The sequence below is a fragment of the Pleurodeles waltl genome, chromosome 3_1 (assembly GCF_031143425.1).
Source record: "Pleurodeles waltl isolate 20211129_DDA chromosome 3_1, aPleWal1.hap1.20221129, whole genome shotgun sequence".
Lineage (NCBI taxonomy): Eukaryota > Metazoa > Chordata > Amphibia > Caudata > Salamandridae > Pleurodeles > Pleurodeles waltl.
In genome coordinates, this window is record NC_090440.1 from 272,413,053 (window position 1) to 272,427,872 (window position 14,820).

At 46.6% G+C, this 14,820-nt stretch overlaps 1 protein-coding gene across 1 annotated transcript in view; it reads left to right on the top strand.

Annotated features, from left to right (window-relative positions):
* Nucleotides 1–2,047: 2,047 nt before the first annotated feature.
* The window catches only part of LARP6 (La ribonucleoprotein 6, translational regulator), a 70,448-nt gene continuing 57,675 nt past the window's right edge, over nt 2,048–14,820 (top strand). The window contains exon 1 of the mRNA XM_069222365.1: nt 2,048–3,478. Coding sequence (XP_069078466.1) covers nt 2,325–3,478 — 1,154 coding nt within the window. The 5' untranslated portion in view covers nt 2,048–2,324. The remainder of the gene's footprint in view (nt 3,479–14,820) is intronic.

Genomic DNA, 14,820 nt, shown 5'->3' on the forward strand with positions numbered 1-14,820 from the left:
CTGCCTCTCTGGTCCGCGTCTTCTGAGGTACCGAGAGGCTGTAGAGGAGGCTGCTGACGGGGAATGGTGCTCCCGCTGAGGCTTCAATCCAGCCCAGCGCACGGAGCTCTGTCTTCAGCAGCCATTCTCCTTGGCAGCCAGACCACGCTCCCCCGGAGGGGTTTTCATTCCTGGATGTTCCTTTTTGGGTCAGTATTTCGCGATGTCTGTTCACTGGCTTTGTTGTGTCTTCTTCTGGGATTTGTGTTGTCTGTTCCCCTTCTTGTGCTTTGCTGCACTGTTGGCGGGGCTTCCTCTGCTCCTGTAGTCTGGCACTGTTGCTTCCTTTCTGGTTTGTACTCTGCCTCGGATTTGCCTGGGTCTTCGCAGTTGGGTCTGTTTGTGTTTTTGCTTCTCCCTCTCTACTTGTTTGGGGCACTGTGTTGTTGTTAGTAGCCCTTCTTATGTTTTTTTGTTGGGTCTGTATGGTTCTCAGAAGGCCCGCTGTTGCCTGCTTGGGTATTCTCCAATTAGTGATGAATGGAACGAGGTCTAGAGGGGCCTGGGGGGTAATGTTCATTTACTTACAGTAATTGTCATTACTCCTGGTCCTATTGTTCTCGTCCCATTCATCATGCCCTCCCACCCTCCCGTGCCTCCGGCATTCTGTTGGGGCTTGGTATTGCAGGCAGCATGCTGGGTAAGTACAGCTTATGTACTACCAAAGGGAGGGGGCCGGGGGGGATACCCCAGCATTCCTCATGTTCTTTTTTCTGTCACAGAGATAGTTATCTCCAATTAGTGATGAACGGGACGAGGACAACAGGACCAGGAGTAATGAAGATTACCGGTAAGTAACTGCAGCAAACACAGCAAGAGGAAAAAGCCTCCCAGGATGGTTTTTGTGCAGGGAGCTGACCCTTCCTGCAAAAAAACAATCCTGCCTACCTGGGTGTCTGTGTTGGTACTGGCCTGCCAAAATGCTGTCAGCGCAGTGGGAAAGGACATGAATGTGCTAAACCCATTGTTACAGGTAAAATACTGTGGTTGCAGAATCACATAATTCCAGCAGCTCTGACTATAATCCATTTCTGTCTCTTCATGTGACAAGTGAGTGAATTTGTTGGGAGAGAATAAATGTACAGTCGCCGGTGCCTCAAAGTGGGTGTCTGTTCTTTAAGTTTTTTCTAATTATAATACCGAGCTCCGCCTTCTACGAGCACCTCAGGAGATTGAGAGTAGCCAGGACAGCTGCGGCACATGTTGTTCTGTACAACAGACACTTGCACTGCTCCTTCCCCTTCTGTATCTGTGTTATATTGGTGAAACATGACAAGATTTTTCAGTTAAGAAGAGTCAATGTTTGCCATTGTCGATGTTTTTGGCTAATATACTGCCATAAGTAGGGTGACATGAAATATGTGATTCTGCATCTGCAGAGTATTCAGTATAATTTGGAATTGTTTGCTGTATTTTGGTACCAATGATGTGTAATCTTTACCAAGACAGTGTTTAAGTGTGAAAATGTAAAGATAATTATGGAATATTAACACAAAATGTGTTGCACTATGGGACATTGTTTGCTTTTTCTTGCCACATAATGTAGCCAACCCTACCGTAAAATTTGGTTTCGCCTGGCCGTATAGTTCCATTGGCCCGGGCCATAAGTTAGGAAAAGTGTCACAGCAGAAAGAACATAAAACCATTAATAAGAGCCATATCCTGATTGCACGCACATTCTCGATATTCTTGCCATTGCAAAATCCAACACACTGTTTCTGCCACAAAACTGTTTTCACATCCTAATTACTGTGTGATGGTACCTTGTGGCCTCGATATAAGAGGGGGGTCTCTCGGCTACCACTTCTGTTTGCGCTGCAGTGACAGCAACCATCCCGATGAGGACACGGCCTTGTCTTCAGGCACTTAAAGTAGCCCAATGCATTCGTTGTACATTAAAGTTGCACAAGGCTACAGAAGAAAATATGTTTTTTGCTTGTGAGGGGGCCTTGGATGGGTATCTTGGGAGGGTCTGGCCCACCCTCTAGAAAGGGGCTGGGAACATAGCACTATTGGGGGCAGACCTTTGTGATAACGGTATCAAGCCAGGGTGGAGGATGGGTAGGATATGGCCGAGCCGTGTCACCTGGGGCGAGAAGGAGCTACGTTTTTGGGTATAAAATGTGGCAGTCTAAAACGTAAAGGCAATGAGATTCTCTCCCCAGACACGGCATGAAGCGCGGAGAGGCCACTTTCGGAGAGAGAACAAAGCTCATCAGTTATATTCTGGGCTACGGGCCGGAAGGGTATAAAGCCCGGTACGGGCTGGGCGGCCCCGCCTCAGGATGTTCGCGCTACTCAGGCTTTTCCTGCGCTGCTGGCTTTGGCTGCTGCCTGAGCGGGGCCGAGCTCTACTAGGCTGGGAGCGGCCCCGTGACGCCTGGCCCAATGGGCGGACTGCGGGAAGGCGGGGGTGCGCGGCGGCGGCTGGATGCGCCTCCCTCCGCCGCCGCGGCGTACTGAGTCCCCTAGACCGTGCAACCGTCACCCCGCAGCATGCCTCCCCCGGTTCCCTAAACCACCATCTCCGAAGGCTCCTGAGCGCCTGGGACTGGCGCCCGGCCGCCCCGCTGCTGCTGCATATTCTGCTCAAGAGCCTTGGTTGGCACTGGGCCTGCCCCCTGGCACACATGACCGAGCTGGAGCTGCCGGGGAGGGCTGGGGCCGCTGTGGCCACCGCGGGCTGCGCAGCAGAGAGCCAGCAGGAGGGCTGGCCAGAGGAGCAGGAGGAGGGCTGCTCCGAGGTTCCGGAGGAGGGGTGCTTCGGAATTCAAGAGAACGGCTGTGGAGTACCAGAGGAGGGATGCGTCCGTGTACAGGATGACGGTCCTCTACTGGTACACGAGCAGCTGGGCTTGACGAAAGCGCAGGGCGGCCGTACCCAGGTGGAGCGGGAGGAAGGCGACCCCGGGGCGCAAGGGGAGGGCTCTCCTATGGTAGAGCACGACAACTCCCGAAATCCGCAGTACTGCTGCTTACCTGAGGAGGAGGGTCGCCCCCAAGCACAGGCGAGCTGCGTCCCCGAGGCGGAGGCGCCCCCCACGGGCTGCACTGAAAAGAGCCTAGCGGTGGAGGAGGGCTGCTTCGGGGCCTGGAAGGATTCGGCAGTGGCGTGCCCGTCGGATATGGGGCCCCCGGCAGAGAGCGAGTCGGACGCGTCCCAGGAGGCTTCTGGCGATTCGTTGAGCGAGAGGCAGGTGAGCCAGACCCTCGAAGCAGGCACCATGGGCTTTGGAGGCGACGGCGAGAGGTGCGACAGAGGCTTAGCCCCCTGTGGGGGCAGCAGCCATATCCCTGTCCTGGCCCCCGAGCGCAACGCCCAGGTGCAGATCACGGTGGCCATCGAGGCTGCGGAGGACGAAGACTGCTATGTCCCGTTCCCGGGTAGCCAGGAAGGTGGGGGTAGCTGCAGCGAGGACGACAGAAACGAGAAGTACAGGTACCTTGTGTGTTACCAGTTTATAACAGCAGTGTAAACCACTGCATTCCACGCAGCCTTAATGTACAGTATCTGGACTTGTATTTCTATATTTTAGTAACAGTCGTGCTTTATCATCACGAACGTTCTTGGAGAAAATCTTGGTTTGTTTTTATGTGTAAATCCCCAGAGTAGTGATGCACATGCGGGGAGGCAACACTATGATGGTGCAACCGCCCTTACTGCTAGAGTGAGGGGAATAACTGTGATTGCATCAGATGCACGGCGGATCAGTACGTCTGACTCATTGTTTACAGCAGCAAAACTAAACGCCCCCGCAGTTTTAAGTCTCAGATTGGGCCTCCTTTGCTTGACACAACTCTTGGGCCGCCCCTTTCTCACAAGGAATCAGTGTTTACTAAGCCGCTGAGGTGGTGTCTGGCGCCAAGGAGCGCATTTCTGTCTGGTACTTTACACTTCCGGCGAGCAGCCCTTCAGCTGGAAGCCTTTAATTTTGTACAAGGGAAGACTTCCCTTCTCACGGGATCGTTCACTGTAGGATCGCAAGGTGTCTGGTATATCCCTTGATTGTAGAGACGCCAACTGTAACATGCTCAGATATACAAACTCAGAAAAAGCGCCTGCCATACCCGAGTGGGTAGATATATATGTGAGACTGTACACTATATGCCTACAGTATCCTTACAGGAGGATGACACAATGTCCACTAGCGCTATAAAGCCTTTCTATGAAATAGCTTTTATCTCATTGACTTCTCTTACTAAGCTCACCTCCCAACTCGTTTTGCCTCCACCATAAAACTGCTCTAATAAACGATCGTCGCTCAGCGAAACGCTCAGCAGTGGCATGTGGTCAGGCATGTTCAAATGTTTTTGGAAGACCCGGGTCTACAGTTTAATGCAGAGCCCCATACAGCAGCTAAGCGCAGCATCTAGGTGTAAATAAATAGTTTTCAGGGAAGGAGAAAATGGGGAATAACCAGCATTTGGCGCCAACTACTTGTATGGCTATCACGTTTGTCTCGCCAGCAATAACAGGGCAGGGCTCCTTCCCAATCTATCCATTGATTTTCAGACGCAAAGTCCTGGAGAAGTTGGATCCTGGTTCATAATTGCTCCACTCCGACGGCTTCGAGGGTGGATTTTAGGTCACGTGCAAATAAGCAACATGTTTCATTTATTTAATAGTGGTTTACGCCCCACTGCCACTCTTAACTGCTGCACCTTTGATAGCTACAGCGCTCTCGTCATAAACTTTGTTCTCTTTATTTCCATTCTTTCTTTGTGTGTCACTGTGCAGTAGGTATCCTCACCGTTCTGCCACATGTTGAGCAGTAGCTGTGATTTTTAACTTGTTTAATGGACTTCTGTATTCGATTTTGTCTATAAAACCTGGATTGTACCTTCTGCTGTGCTGTAGAGCATGTATGTCACTCTTCCTTGTGGGCTTAGTATCGCTTTATAAAGAAAAGTAAAACGAAATATGGGGGGGGCAGTTTTTTCCTGACACAAGAACATTGGGGGTGTTGATAACTGGGGTACTGCCTTCTCTAAAGATCTCAAATGGCTCACTGTAAATAATCCGCAGGGGAGCAAGCAGTTGTACATGTGCGAGAGCTCGGAGTGGCCCCCAAGGATTTTAACGTGTCCTATAAAAAAAATTGCCGAGTTGTGGTTCGTGGACGGTGGAAGGCACTGCGGAGATATGGATTTTGCCCTCAAATTGTCGCTCAGTGCCCCTGGGCAACTTGCTGCACCTGACGACACCTCTGTCGCATAAAATGGGCATTTATGTTCACCGTTGTTCGTGGACTTTGCGTAGCTTTTTTTAAAACGGTGGTTCCAGAGTGGAGTCACCTGTTAACCAGGCGTGTACGTACAGGCGATGGGCAGGGAGCATCTGGCCCAATTTGAAAGGGCCAGTGAGTTACTAGGAGGCCCTATAGTTCATGGTAGGGTCGCTCATCACTGCGGTAAGCCGCCGCACCATCTGCCAGGTTAACCGAGTCATCGTGTTCCCTCATGGAAATGACGTGTGATGAAAGGATGCCTAGTGCAGAATGCTCGATGCACCGGTCTGTAAGGGCACCGAGCATACGTGTGACTGCTTTAAAATAACAGGTCTCGCGCCCTGTGACGTAGGTGCCCACATGTATTTTCGTAGAGTCCAGTTTAGATGATTAACACAGCCATAATCTTCTTTCCTGGCAACCTGTATCTCTGAAAGGATTGTCTGCTGCTGGTTCCATTATCCCATCAATCCCCGCATTTCTTGCACCACCTGTACCGCTGCCCTGAGCAGTAATCTGCCGTCAGCATTTTAACAATAACTCGTGCAAGGCTAAAATGTTGCGCTACATGACAAATGTACTATTTGTAGGGTGTAAGGTTAGCAACAGGAAAGGAGGAATTGTACTGTTGTCAGCAGTGCTACAAAGTGGCTCCTATCGCAAGTGTGCCCTTAATACAAAGCATGCCTTTTTCGGGGTCAGTATTTCTTTTGGGGAGGGGTGCTGCTGGGAGTATTTTACTATGCTTGTGGTGAAATGGTTCTATTACTGTGAGTTGACTGCTGTGCCCAGGAGCCACTGTTGACGTGGTTACTCCGTGGAGGTGCCTTGCTGTGCCTGTGCCTCCGGGTGCCATGACAGTCGCGCACTTTGGAGTGATTTGCTTTGCTCTCGGTGCCCCAGGGTGCAGTTGTAACCGCTTGTTTCCCAGCAGTAATCTCCAGCTCAGTCCGCATTCCTGCCGCCGCTCCTCGCTGCGAGACCGCCCCCTCCGGAGGGAAGGGGCGGGGATTCAGTGCACAAAATGAAGTGTGGTGTGCTGCAGCGCGAGCTGTGATTGAGCCGAGGTACAGCCCCTGCACATAGCTTCTGTCAGGCTATACCTCAGCCTCTGCCCACCAACCCCCCCCCCCCCCGTCTCCTGACCCATCCCCAGTTCTGACGCACTTTCCAACCTGTGATGAGCGCAGATGTGCTGGCGGAATACTAACGCGACGCGTGTCGCCTGCACGCAGGCTGAGGCCCTGTAACCAGCTCCGCTCCCTTAACCTGGTGGTGTGTGCGTGCACGTATCTGCGGGCGACTTCCGCCGTTTCCACCTGAAGCTGAAGGACATGTAGACGTCATTCATTGATGTTGAAATCAGAATATTTTATATAGCACTTATTACCTATTACGCAGTGCTTGAAATGGAAAAATAGAAGTACAGGCACTCTGCAGAAGAGTTCCTGCTTGTTTCTGAGAAGTGCCGGTACGCTCCAATTAAGAGTATTCCTATTTTTTCCATAAGAAGTGCAGGTACTCTCCCTCTCAAAGAAAAAGTGCCGGTGCTCCGTACCGACTCATTTTAAGCACTGCCTTTACGAGACGTTTAGTCGGGTGGCTTTACCATTGTCAATCTTAATTGACATGGGGCTCGGTCTGATCTTGTTTGCACTTACCCAGTTGTAGGTCATACCCAGGTCACAAGTCCTAAAAAAAAAAAAAAGTGGGGGACTAATCAAGTTAGGCTGTATTCAAGTAACATCATTGTGCATGACATCACGCGTGTGACATCCCACTTGGAATTACAGCCCAAGGCTCACAAGAAGTGGCATATGATATTTACACCCCAGGCATATGTTTAGCAGTTCTATTACGAGTAGATTTTAGTGCATTTTGAGATTTAACAAATATTTTGCATTGGGGTGTACCCAAAAATGTATGCAACCCTGGCATAAAATCTGGGCCTCAATTTATACATTGAGGGGCATATTTACGAGCCCATTGTGCCGCCATTGCATCCCTTTTGTGACTCAATGACGGCACAAACCTTGAAATCAGATCTATGGATCAACGCAAAGCCACTTTGCGTGGCTTTAAATGGCCTCATAGATATGGAATAAGGCAGCGTAAATTGCTGTGTTGACTTAGGCATTCCATCGGCATTGCGGTGGGCATTGCCACACAACACCCATTGATTTTGACGCATTCCCATATTTACAAGACCTTGTAAGCCTGGGGATGTGGCAAAACTTTAGGCATAATGAGGATAAATATCATTATTTCTCCTCCCTTTTTCCTCTTTCTATGCGTCCTACATTCTGCAGGACACACAGAAAGAGGAAAGTCTCCCAGGATTGTTTTTGTGCAGGAAGCTGCCCCTTCCTGCACCAAAACAATCCTGCCTACAAGGGTGCATGTGTTGGTAGTAGGCTGCAAAAACGCTGCCAGCGCAGTGGGAAAGGACAGGAATGTGCTATATGCTATAGATATGGCACATTCCTCCTCTTTCCCTTTGACACAGGGCAGCGCAGCAAGGTGATTAGCGCTTAAATATGGGCCTGTTTATAAAATAAAAAAAATAAAAAAACTCTGCCACAAACAAATTGGCAGGTAGGAGCATAGTCTTCATAACGTTTTTTCCACATAAGATATCCACGCCAAATTTGCGTCCTTTTTTGCCAGCATTCTGGGGATTCTAAAGGTTCCCAGGGTGTGTTGAATCTGCCGCATGAGATCGAGAAAATAGGCAAAATCTAGCAATATTGTGAGGTTTCTGTTACAAAAATAGGGAAACGATGCTCCAGAGAAGTGTTTTCATTTTCTTTCCTACAAATAACATCAACAAACTGTTTGCTGTACTAAAGTCCCCATTTTACCAGCTTTCAGGAACATGCAGAGCTGAATCAAGAAAACGAATTTTGTACCACAGTTTTGGCATTTTTCTAAAAGGTAGCCCATTTTTCCTCTTTTTTTTTTGTTCTTTTTTTTTTTGTGTGCTGCCAACCTACTTTGTGTTGTAAACCTGTGTAAGATCCATGGGTGATCCAGGAGAGCTATAGACTTCTGAAAAGTAGACAGAATTCTAAATTCAGCCAGGGGTCATATGTGTAGAGCCTAAAGGATTCCACAAGGAAAATAACATTTGAAATAAAGAAACATTAAAATGAGTTTTGGAAAAAATGTTTAAAACGTCAATTTTTGACATTTTCATCTGTAACTTGGTCACGATGGCCAAATTACAAAAGCAATATACCTTTATCTCCACTAGACACTTCTGATTGCGGGGTTATATATGGTCTGTAGCTTTAGGAACCCCAGGTACCCAGCGCCAACTACTGAGCTCCACCATGCAATGGTTTTTCATTGGGTATAGAGTACAGACCAATTCATAGAGTGAAATAGGCAAAGTGAATAATGGGTATCAAGGAAACCTGGGAATTTCTGAAATGTGCACAAGGTATGCAGTTTAGAAGCAGTAGGTATTTGTACATATCTGAATTTGTGGGTACTCATACTAGCATATGATTTAGAGGGTATTTTTCTTAATGTCTTTTTTCCTTATACAGTGGCTTACATTTGAAAGGCAAAAATGCAGTGAAATCCAGGTGGTAATAAATGTTCTACTATTCCATGCTCACAAGTCTTCCAAAAAAAATGGTACATCACTTGCATGGATAGGCTCGGTGCCTGCAACAGGAAATGAGCCAAAACACAACATGAATGCACCACATTTTTCCACTGCAAACTAACCCCTTTTCCCCAATCTGGATAGCTCTGGATTGTGGAACCTATCTCAGCCAGCACCCAGGGAAATGTAGTAAACTTGTACATTTTTGAAAACTAGACACCTAGGAGTATGCAGGGTGGGCTGACTTGCCATTTTTTTAAACCCAGAATCCTTTTCAAACCTGACGGGGGAAAAATACATCTCCCTAACATTTCTATGATAGAAAGCGCAGGATTCTGCTAGGAGCCTCAAACTTCTGTCCACCTGGCATTCCCCCAAGTCTCCTGATAAAAACGGTACCTCACTTGTATGGGTAGGCTTAGTGCCTGCAACAGACGTGGCTCAAACCACGGTCAGTGGGGGGGCCACTGGAGAGAGCCCTTGGTTTGAGCTGTTACTGTAGCGGAAACTAGGCCCAGCCTCACAAGTGGGGCAGCATTTCTATCGGCATAAGTAGAGTAATGCTAAGTGGTAGGAATTTTCTATGGATTCCAGCAGATTCCAGAGCTTCCGTAACAGAAATGGAAGGGAAATGGGTGATTTCAGTCAGTTTGAGGTTTGTAGAGCATTGTGGGTAAGAAAACCTTGTGGGATTCACACAAGGCACACCTACCGTCATGGTCTAGTTCTCAAAAATGTCTGTAGTTTGTAAGTTTGCATAGGTGGTGCCACAGCACTGCCCCCAAATATCGCACCTACCCCAATTGCTTATCTCTTAAAATAGCAATTTGGGGACTTTTATGTCATTTTCTGTTGGGCTATCCACACAAGTGGGGTACTGTTATCAGGAGACGTGTGGGATCTAAGGGTGGTAAGAAACCTATGACTCCATGCAGATTCCATGTCTTTCTGTCACAGAAATGTGATGAAAACTTATATTTTTCTTACCAAAGTTTGATGTTTGCAAGGGTTTCTGGGTAATACAATGTCAGCCAATCAAGTCATGCATTCCTGGACTCTCCTTGGTGTCCATTTTTCAAATTTGTACAGGTATGTCTAGGTGCTAGCTGAGCTAGGGCCCAAAATCCACAGCTACCCATAATGAGAAAAACACAAGGAGTTCTTAGTAAGAGCCATCCTACCACCACAGATAAAAATCTGTTACTTATTATTATTTTTTTTTTTAAGTTAATCCACCACTTACTGTTTGGGTGTAGCACCTCCAGAAATGCTGGCTTCAAAGCACAAATGCTTATCAAAGTATCTAAATATTGAAACCAAAACTTCAGAAGGTGAGCCGTAAAGCCACATCAAGGCACCAACCACTCCATGGTCCATTCACACACCATTCATGCACCACACTCAAGGCTTTCATACCGTCCGCCATTGGCTCAGTGCAACTGTTCAGTGCACTCACATCAACATACCACCGGCATGCAAGGGCCCATCACATTCATATGCCACAGGACAGACTCAGTTTGATAATGTTCAGAAAGAATGCATTTATTTGATAAGTGGAAAAAATCTAGTCACACATGCCCAATGAACCTTTACTAATGCCTCCCATGACAGCCACATGAGACTCAGGAAGACCTCTCTTCATGCGTCTTTAGTGCCCTCACTGTGGTAAATCCTTCCAGTTTGTGAATGCAAGTTGGGGGTGTCCAAGTATGCATCTGAGGCGTCATCCCTCGAAATGAGTGAGCATATCTACCTTTGAAACGAAGGCAAACGTGATGGGGACTGCTTTCCAACGTTTCCTAAAGAGAATGTCCTACACTATGAAGATGGGTAGTTTGACACACAGGTAGTCCATAAGAACATAGCATATTTCCCAACCACCGTTATGTGCAGTGTTGTGATTGTAATGCACTTTTCGTACAGCAAACTGAAAATCTACTAAACTCTGACAGAGGGTGAACAAGGTAAGCAGGCCAAGCATTTACCCATACATTCCCTAGTAATTCAGTAGGTGGGTGAGTGTGTCATCAATGGGTTTGAATATGTGTCGCAAAAAGATCATCCAATAATGCTTCTGTTATCATCATACTCCATCCTCTGTATTATAGTTTATTTGAATGAAAGTGCCGGCACCGCCAAAAATTGAATTAGTGCACTAACAGATGGGAGTTGAGGTGAATCCAGCCGCACATATACATTCAAATTGTACAATAAATCAGAACCATGTTAAAGCAACAGGGCAGTAACCAGCCCAACCAGCAGCCCCACCCTGCCCCAGGAACAACGAGCCTCTGAGCAAGCCCAGCAGGTTGAGGGAAGTGTGACAGCAAAGCTGCCCTCCACCCCACAGGAGGAGTGGCAGAAACCCAAACGGCAGCCACCCCAACCAAGCAGGAGAAGCTCCCTTCATTCCTTGGATCCATTCTGCACAGGAAAGAAAAAAGAACAGATGCCCTGATGAAGTCCATGAGGACGAAACGCGTCAGCTAGTGGCTGTTTTAAATGGAAAAGAATGATCAAGAAAAACCAATAAAGTTTTTTAAAATTCCAATATGATTGGATTACTGGAGTGCTTTTGGATTTGAAAACTGAAACCAGACAATGGGATGCCAATATATTATATGCACTAAATAAGGATAATATTATGTGCTGAATCTTGTATGCAGGTTGTATCGGATTTCTGATAATAGAAGGCTAAGGAGTTGGCTTTTTGGATTCGTGCACATGGTTCTGATTTATTGTACAATTTGAATGTATATGTGCGACTGGATTTACCTCAACTCCTATCTGTTAGTGCGCTAATTCGATTTTGGGTGATGCCGGCACTTTCATTCAAATAAACTATAATACAGAAGATTGAGAATGGAGTATGATGATAATAGAGAAGCATTATTGGGTTTGAATATGTGGGTGATGGTCATGGCAAGTGTCTGTACTACCTTTACTATCTGCCTTGTACCTATGCAATATCCCTGTGAAAGCACACACTTAAGCTTTTCTTTACCGTTCATGCCTCAGTCCTCATCAGACACCTCACTAAGCCTGTAAAATTGCCAAGTTAACCTATACTAATAACTTCCGTCCCTAGCTACTTGAAGCTCAAGAAAACATGTCTTTCTTGTGCTTTCAGTGCACCTACTTTGCTAAATGCAACTCTTTCCAGTTTGTAGATGCAGATTGGGGGTGACCTAAGTATTCATTCCTGAGGCCTTATTCCTCGAACTGGGCAAGCATATCTACTGTTGAAACGAAGGTAAACAGGCTGGGGAATACTACCTATGTTCCTTAACGTAATAAGCCAAACAAATGTCCTATGGGACTAATTCACTGACACTTCTACTTTTGCTTTGAAAGTGTGCAAACTCAATTAGTAACTTATAATACCCAGTGTTCTTGAAAAAGGACACAGGACACAATATATTGTATGATGATTGTTTTAAAATCATTTGTATTAGATGTGACAACAATCATCATACAAGATATTGTGTCCTGTGCCCTTTTTCAATAACATTTGTTATGATACAAGTTACTAAATGTGTTTGCACACTTTCAAAGCAAGTAGAATTGTTGGTAAATAAGCCCCACAGGACATTTGTTTGACTTACTACACCTACTCTGGTTCTCGTGGGCAATCAGGGTGGTCCTTGTGTTGTATAGATAAGCTCCCTAAAAGCCACTTCAAAATCTAGTCAAGCCTTTAAAATGTTCCCGCACAGGGTTCTCCGTGGCATATGTTCTGCCACCAGTATGTGCAATGTGGGGACTAAAATGCACTTGGCAAACATAACACCTACCACGTTCTGACAATGGATAAAGATTTCAGGGAAGTGATAATGATTACCTCAAATAGAAGAACTACAATTGAGGATGCTTGCCTAGTGACGTAGTGGCCCATGGAAGGTAGGTGTCCGTTCACACACATTAAAAGGTTTACTAACAGCAGCTCCACCTCAGTCAGTTTCTCAGTACCTCACGTTTGTATGGTACAACACAAAACAAGTAGGATAATACAGGGCTGGCTAAGATGGACACTGGGGACAGTAAACAAGACCCTCCTGCCTCTTTCCATGTTTAGAGCAGACTTTACAACAACAGCACGGTTGAACCTTTTTAGGTGTTTCAGGAATGCAAAGTGCTGCTCTTGCAGCCTTGACATCTACTAAAGAACACATGAAGTGGAGGCTGTTGCTTCTGTAGCAGTAAGACTTCCAATGATGGACAACAAAGTCAAGGAAAGACATAAGTCTTTGTGTGGTTGCCTGATGATAAATAACATAAGCATTGTATGTTGCCATCTGAATCAGATGACTAAACAGTTTCTTGTACCAAGTGCGAATTCTACAACTCATTCTATGGCTGAATAACCTGGTTGTTCTTATCCACTCCGCTTGTGTACTTGTTGTAATCAAGTATACAGGTGGGCTTGTGAACTTCAGCCATCTGACCCCAAACTGTGGTGGGGTAATTGCTTTCATGAATTGTGGTGAACACATACACATCCCACCTATCAGAAAACTTGTGTGCGAGAAGTTCATTGGAATGCAACTCAATGCCCTGGGATTTCTGAAGTTTCTTTGAAACAAGCTCCTGCGAGAATCCTTTGCAGCGACAAAGAACAGTACTGCAGGCCACAGTGCCACCTTTGTATAGCTCACTGAGCAGCTCTCCACATAAAGCTTAGAACCTTTGTGAAGGAGAGGCTGGACAAGCTCCCATACAATCTTTCCTGTGACATCTAGCGTGGGAGGGCAGCCTACAGGGTTTAGAGTGGAGTTCTTCCCTGCATACTCAAGCTGTACACTTAGCCAGCAGAGCTCTCATGCAGCATGGACAGCTTGATGCAATATCGTGCTCTTTTGCTCATAATGTACTGCCTGAACAGCAGCCGCTCTTTGTACAGGATCAAGGACTGATTGCTGCCTATATTCGTTCCAGGAGTACAAATCTCTGGAAACCCGGCAGACCAATGTTCCACAACAGGCTGAATTTTGAACAACCTGTCATGGTCTGGATCCAGCAGCAGTGTCTTTGAAAGGCAGCATGCACTGCAGTAGCAAAAAAACAAACTCTGCTCATGTACAGTGTGAAGATGGGGGTTACCTAGACCATACAGGTAGACCAGTAGTACTGCAAGATTGGTTTCTATACCAACCCCGTTTGAGCGTAAGGCCCAAAAATGTCTTCAACTCCTCAAGTTAAGTGGAAGTCAACTTGGGTGCCCTAGAACCAAGCCCTACAGTACCTCCATGCTCACTCAGAAATTGTTTGGAACGCAGATTTGTTTGCTCCATAATTTGCTGAAGGAAGTTGACATCCAAAAAGAGATGGGCCTAGTCAGTTGGCATAAATTGCCCATATGAACTTTAATTCAAAGTCGCCAATGAAAGGTGGAATGTCGGGCTGAACTAAATTGGGGGGCTGCCAAGAGAGTACTCAGTCTGTGCTTGCTGCCGCATATGCCTGCTCTCTTAGTCTAACCTACTAGGTTGCCCTGCAGCACAGACTGTGCTTGTGAAAGGAGAATATGACTGCCATCATCGTGCCCCTCAATCGCTGGAAGAGAAGTTGTTGGATAGGACTCTGCTGAGTGAAAAATCACTTATAGATTCTGCTCATTTTCCTTTCCTTAAAGTGCTATTTCAGTATCTGCCGTCTCGCTCTCTGATCCTGTCACAGTTGTACTCCGTAACTCGAGCTAGGGCTTGGGGAGCAATCCTCCACTGAGACGACACCATCTCTGCTACTGGCTAAAACTGTCCTTCTAAAACACTATTCTACGTAGAAGGCAGCTTTGCTGTTCTAAAATAGTTAGAGGGTGTGTGCATGAGTGATGTGTGCAACATTAAAAGTCAGTCACCTTACCTCTTTTCTAAATGTGTAGATTCTCCAAAGACACTAAAAGACACAGTATTGCTTCACCTTGCCAAATACCCATCATCA